Raw genomic sequence first — 6,337 nt, forward strand, 5'->3', positions numbered from 1 at the left:
TTAAAAGACAAAAGTAAGGTATTTACATTAAGAGACAAAAGTGTTTGCATCATTACGAATGGTGAAGTCCTTGTCCGTCCATTGTGAGATAGATAGACGGGGCTGCCATTCAACTGTGGCTATTGTATGAAGAATGACATCACGTTCTGTTGGATCATTTTGATTTACTCTCATTTGAATGAGAAAATGAATCTGATTTATATAAGCATCCGTGCATAAAAGTTAAGCTTGCTTGAGATTCAGAATGACGTCTCATGTGATTTTGAATCTCAAGGAAATTAGAAAGTGATTCTGAATCATGCAGCCGAACATATTACCCAAAAAGACTTCCAACTCTGGGTGACCTTGTTGAAAATGACATGCTCTCTCTCTCTCTGGTTTCCAACGATTTCGAATGTCCCTTTTTTTTTAACTCCGTTCTGATAGTCTGAGAGTGGTGGGTGTCTCCGCTACCAGATTAACCAATAACCATAAAACACACACACACACACACTCTCTCTCTCTCCAAACCCATCCTTTCTTCTTCCCCATATCACGGAATCTCACCATCCCCTCCAACTTCCTGCAAAATTCATACCAAACAGAAAGAAAAGGAGGGAATGAAATGTCTGATCCAACCGACAAACCGGCTCCTCCTCCTCCTCTTCCTCCTCCCCCTCTTCCCGTCGCCGCCGCCACCACCACCACCGCCAGGCCCCCCTCTAAGCCCAGAACTTCCAACCTCTCCTCTTCCTCCTCCTGCTCTCGCGCCTCCCCTCTCTCCTCCCACCTCCAAATGATCGAACTCAAGAACCGGATCCTTGCCTCCCTTAACAAGCTCTCCGACCGCGACACCTACCAGATCGCCATTGATGAGCTCGACAAGATCTCGCAAACTCTCATCCCCGACTCCATACCCATGTTCCTCAATTGCCTCTACGACGCCGCCGACACCCAACAGAAGCCCATCGTCCGGAAGCAATCCATCAAGCTCCTGGCCGGCCTCTCCCTCTTCCACCCGGAGTCCCTCTCTTCCCACCTCCCCAAGATCATTGCCCACATTGTCAAGAGGCTAAAAGACCCTGATTCAGGCGTCCGGGAAGCCTGCCAATCGGCGGTTGGCGTCTTGGCCGAGCAATACCTCAAGGAAGGCGAGAAGAATAATGGCGGGTTGGTGGTGGGCTTGATGGTCAAGCCGTTCCTCGAGGCATTGAGCGAGCAGAACAAGACGGTGCAAGCGGGATCTGCAATGTGCCTGGCGAGGTTGGTGGAGTGCGCCAGCGACCCGCCCATTGTGGCATTCCAGAAGCTGTGCCCCAGGGTGTGCAAGTTCCTCGGCAGTCTCAATTTCTTGGCCAAGGCGGCATTGCTGTCTCTCGTCTCAAGTCTTGCCCAGGTATGGGCATCCCAACTGTTTCTCCCTCTTCCTTCTCTCTTTGATGCGGTTGTGGTTGTGGTCGTGCTTGGTTCGATTCAATTCACATTTATCTCATTGCGGGTGCCAATGTTGAGACCAACAACTTTGAGACCATTGATTGCCAATGAGAGGGAAAAAACGGAGAAATGAATTGTTGATTTGGGTTTGTAGGGAATGAACATGGATTGATGTCATGTGGCTTGTGAAAAAAGTTTCATCTTTTATGTTGAACAAATCTAGAAATCTTCTATATTTTCTTATGGGTCTGTGCATTCCCCTGATCATTTTGGAAGAAGCAAAAAAGGAGAGAAAAACAAAAAAACCAACAACAACAATTGAGCGAAATATTTTGCTCCCTATGATGAACCCACCTATGGGATCACTTGCTAAAATAGAAAGAGCAATGGACGCTTTGGTGCTGCACCAGCCAAACTCCTAACATGTTCGGTTCGTGAATCCATTTATCAGCTTAAAGCGTATTCTAAATTTTCCCATTCAACTTACTACTAGATCATCTTTTATGTTGAACAAATCTAGAAATCTTCTATATTTTCTTATGGGTCTGTGCATTCCCCTGATCATTTTGGAAGAAGCAAAAAAGGAGAGAAAAACAAAAAAACCAACAACAACAATTGAGCGAAATATTTTGCTCCCTATGATGAACCCACCTATGGGATCACTTGCTAAAATAGAAAGAGCAATGGACGCTTTGGTGCTGCACCAGCCAAACTCCTAACATGTTCGGTTCGTGAATCCATTTATCAGCTTAAAGCGTATTCTAAATTTTCCCATTCAACTTACTACTAGATTTAGGTTTCATTGATTTGGATCGTGCGGCCAAAGTCTGTCCACAGCTTCTTCTAACGGTATGGTGAAATAATGGAAACAAATGCATATATTAACTCTCAGAATTTTATAGATCTAAAGAGCAAGAGTGCGGAACTTGGTAAACAGGTTGATGAGTAATTTTTTGTAGGTGGGGGCCATAGCACCACAAAGTATGCCAGTACTTCTGCAATGTATTCATGAATGCCTTGAGAGTAGTGATTGGTCCACACGCATGGCAGCTGCTGATGCGTTGTCTCATATAGCATCCCATTCAAGCCATTTGATTGGTGAAGGTGGGGCTTCAACCATTACTGCACTGGAAGCCTGTAGTTTTGATAAGGTATTTTGTGGTTTCATGCTTTCATATATTTCACCTTCTTTTGTATGTAACTGCTGATCTTTGATTTATGCAAAGAAATAACAACTAATAAAACCAGTAAAATGATTTCTCTTGTACAAACATAGGAATTCATTTTGTGGTAATTTTCGGACTAGTAAACATGTTAACCGGATGAACATTCAGCGATGTTGATCCCACAATAAAACTTGGCAGGTGAAACCTGTTCGAGATAGTATGACAGAGGCATTACATCTGTGGAAGAATGTTATGGGAAAGGAAGGAGATGGAAACCCAGAAGAAGCAAAAACCGTCTCTCATGGTGAGTGCATTTCATGTTTTTCACTGTCTTTGAGCTACAACACTTCATTTCTTTTCCTTCTTTGCAAATTTAATTTTTATGGCAACTGCAGAAAGATGGAATCCAGAGTCAAATGAGTCTTTAGAAAAGCTGGACCTTCAAAAATCAAGTGGTAGGAGATCAGAAACCGGTAAAAAAGATCCTTCAAAGGCTTCCACTTCTGTTGCTGATTCTCTTTCCAAACTCCAAATCAATAACATATCTGATAAAACGGTTGGATTATTGAAGAAGAAGCCACCTGTATTAAATGATAAAGAATTGAACCCAGAATTCTTCCAAAAACTGGAATCAAGGGGTCCAGGAGATTTTCCTGTGGAGGTAGTGGTACCTCAGAGGTATCTTCAGTCATCTCAGTCACAATTTGAAGGATCACAAGCAAGCAATGCTAATAATATGGTTAGTGGGAGCAATAATATGATGCTGTATAGTGATGCTGATAGAACGGCACATGAAAGCAGTAATGCTGATAGAAAGGCAGAAGCATATAATAGGGATCAATCAGCTGAGCATGGTGCACGTGACAGGTGGTTGGAACAAAGAAGCTTTAGGGTAAAAGATTTGAGGTCAAGAATGTTGGAATACAATGATAAGGTTGAAAACACTCAGAGAGAGTTGTCTGGCTCTCGAATTGGTTTCTCTAGATCAGATGGTCCGTCAGACAATTCCATGGGTAAGGGCAACTGGTTGGGAATACAGAGGCAGCTGGCACAACTGGAACGGCAACAAGCCAATATTATGAATATGTTGCAGGTATTTTAAATTTTGAAGTTGATTCTCATTCACAACAGAGATTTCTGCCAGTTATTGAGGCATAGGTTCATAAAGAAGAGTTCTTGGTTTTGTGGAAAACTGGAAGGTTTGGACATCCTGATAGAGTTGTGTGACCATACTATGGCTTCACATGGAGAACCTTATTATGGTGTCTAATACTTGATCATTTCTTTGAATGAAATTACAGTTTTGCTGGTTGTCTTACATCATTCTGTTCATCCAAGCCTCTTTTCCCATTTGCAAATGTAGGCACTACATCTTTTTTTTCATTTCCATTTTAGGTATTTTTAAAAAACAATTCTGTTTGGTTCACTTGAAAAAAGATCATTTTGACCAGGCTTCATGCTAATTACTGTTAAAATTTGTAAGTCTGCTATTAGTGTACCATACAAGAAAGTTGTATACATTAATTTAAGTCCTATGGTTTGGTGGTTCTTGCCATAATTCAAATTGCAGGATTTCATGGGTGGTTCCCATGATAGTATGGTGACTCTAGAAAATAGGGTGCATGGCCTTGAGAGAGTTGTCGAAGACATGGTTCGAGATCTAGCACTTGCATCTGGTAGGAGGGGGAGAAACTTGATGCTAGGGTTTGAAGGGTCATCTATTAGGCCTTTAGGTAAATACAATGGACAGTCTGAATATGCCAGCTCCAAGCTAGTTCGGAATGTGGATGGGAGGTTGTTTTCAGATAGGTTCCCTCCTGATAGTACTGTACTTGAAGCACGGGGAAGGGATCCACCATGGCGGTCAGATGCAACTGATGCATGGGACTCTTTTTCCTATGGCAGTCCAAGAAGCAGCCATCTTGCCTCTAGAAGAGCCATAAATGATGCTACTAATGATGGGAGATTGTCCAGAAATGATGTTGATCAGGTTGGTAGTCGGAGAGGGTGGGATAAGGGGCCTGGACCTGTCAGGCTTGGTGAGGGGCCTTCAGCACGGAGTGTATGGCAGGCTTCAAAGGATGAGGCAACTCTGGAGGCAATCCGTATAGCTGGGGAAGACAATGGAATCCCACGAACAAAATCACAAGTGGCTACCCGTGACCCAACTGCAGAAGCCCTAACAGATGACAACTCAGGGCAGGAAAGGGGACCATTTTGGCCTGCATGGACTCGAGCCATGGGTTCACTTCATTCAGGCGATGTGGATTCTGCATATGCAGATATCTTGTCTACTGGTGATGACCTGCTTCTAGTGAAACTGATGGACAGATCTGGTCCAGTTTTGGACCAACTTTCCAATAAAATTGCAGGCAAAGTTTTGGATGCAGTTGCAGAGTTTCTTAAAGAACAAAGCTTATTAGACATGGGATTGTTTTGGATCCAGCAGGTAATCTTTTCTTCTCTTTGGTGTATTTCTGTTTTTATGCAGTAGCCACTTCATTAATGAGGCTTTGTATTGCTTTAAGTAGACATAAGTCAAGTTTATGTGTTTGTTACTAGTGTGCAATGCTCAATGCTTTTAGGTGCATATTATTTCCAAATTACACCATAGTTAGCCATTCTTGTTCGGATATGGCTATCATTCATTATCGTGGACATTCGAGTTTGTTCTGATTCTTATGATCATGTACATATATTTGGTATTAAGACAATTCTGTGTTACACCAATTTTTGTGAATCTGAGTATCACATTCATGATTTACTAGCAGCAGTGCATGTAATATATAGACCTTGTTGAGATAAGTCTGACTAATTAATGTTTTATCCATGCTTAAGGGTGCTTCTAATATTTTAGTAATATTAAGGGACCTAAATGTAATTATTCCTTTTTGGTTAGTCTCTATTTAAACAAGAGATTAACCCTAAATGAAAATATTGACTTCTCCTCTCTCTCTCTCTCTCTCTCTCTCTCTCTTTCTCGGAAATCTACATGGTATCAAAGTAGTACGTTCTTGGGAACGTGTGAAGGTGGATCGTGTGATTGCGTGAAGGCAGATCACGTGTAGAAGATCGGGCGTGAAGGTGATTGCCTGATCCTTTTTTCACGCGAAGGCAGATCGTCTGCTGAAGATCGGGTAAGTCTTTTCCTTTTGGTACAGATCTGATAACATATCTGTTGCATGACAAATGTCATGACTCAGATTTGTAATCAGATCTACAAGTCGTGGTGACTCCATGGGTTCCTGATCTGGTGAGTGGTATGGATGTTGCGCAGATGTCGTGAAGCAGACGCTGAACTTAAGGGTTTCGTTGGCAGCGTGAAGCAAATATTTTTTTTTGTTAGATCTGATACAGATCTCAAAGTTTATTGGCAGTGTGAAGCAGATACTGTTATCTGTGTTTATGCTTTGGTGGAATGACAGCGTGGAGCAGACTGATCCATGAAGTAGATATTTTTTTTTGGTGTGGACCTGCATAATGTGGAGTTTTTTTTTCTGGACGTCGTGGTGGAGACAGATTACTATCATCGATTTGCTTATTGTGCTGCAGTAATAGCTGTTGAGTTTCTTTTGTTTGGTAACAGTTAAAGTTTTTTTCTGGACGTCGTGGTGGAGACAGATTATTGTCATCGATTTGCTTATTGTGCTGCAGTAATAGCTGTTGAGTTTCTTTTGTTTGATAACAACTGTTAAAGTTTTTTTCTTACTATGGGTGACTTCAAAATATGATTACAAAAATGAGGCTATTGGAGAATA

At 42.0% G+C, this 6,337-nt stretch overlaps 1 protein-coding gene across 1 annotated transcript; it reads left to right on the forward strand.

The window, feature by feature from the left end:
* Window positions 1-604: 604 nt before the first annotated feature.
* On the forward strand, window positions 605-6,026 carry LOC149834778 (microtubule-associated protein TORTIFOLIA1-like). Its single transcript, XM_090009453.1, has 6 exons — window positions 605-1,375; window positions 2,373-2,564; window positions 2,778-2,883; window positions 2,975-3,672; window positions 4,150-5,028; window positions 5,937-6,026. The coding sequence occupies exons 1-6, from the start codon at window positions 605-607 to the stop codon at window positions 6,024-6,026; spliced, it is 2,736 nt and encodes a 911-aa protein (XP_089865579.1).
* Window positions 6,027-6,337: the final 311 nt, after the last annotated feature.

Source organism: Nuphar pumila, chromosome 6 (genome assembly GCF_984573655.1).
Source record: "Nuphar pumila chromosome 6, dmNupPumi1.hap1.1, whole genome shotgun sequence".
NCBI classification, from domain to species: Eukaryota; Viridiplantae; Streptophyta; class Magnoliopsida; order Nymphaeales; family Nymphaeaceae; genus Nuphar; species Nuphar pumila.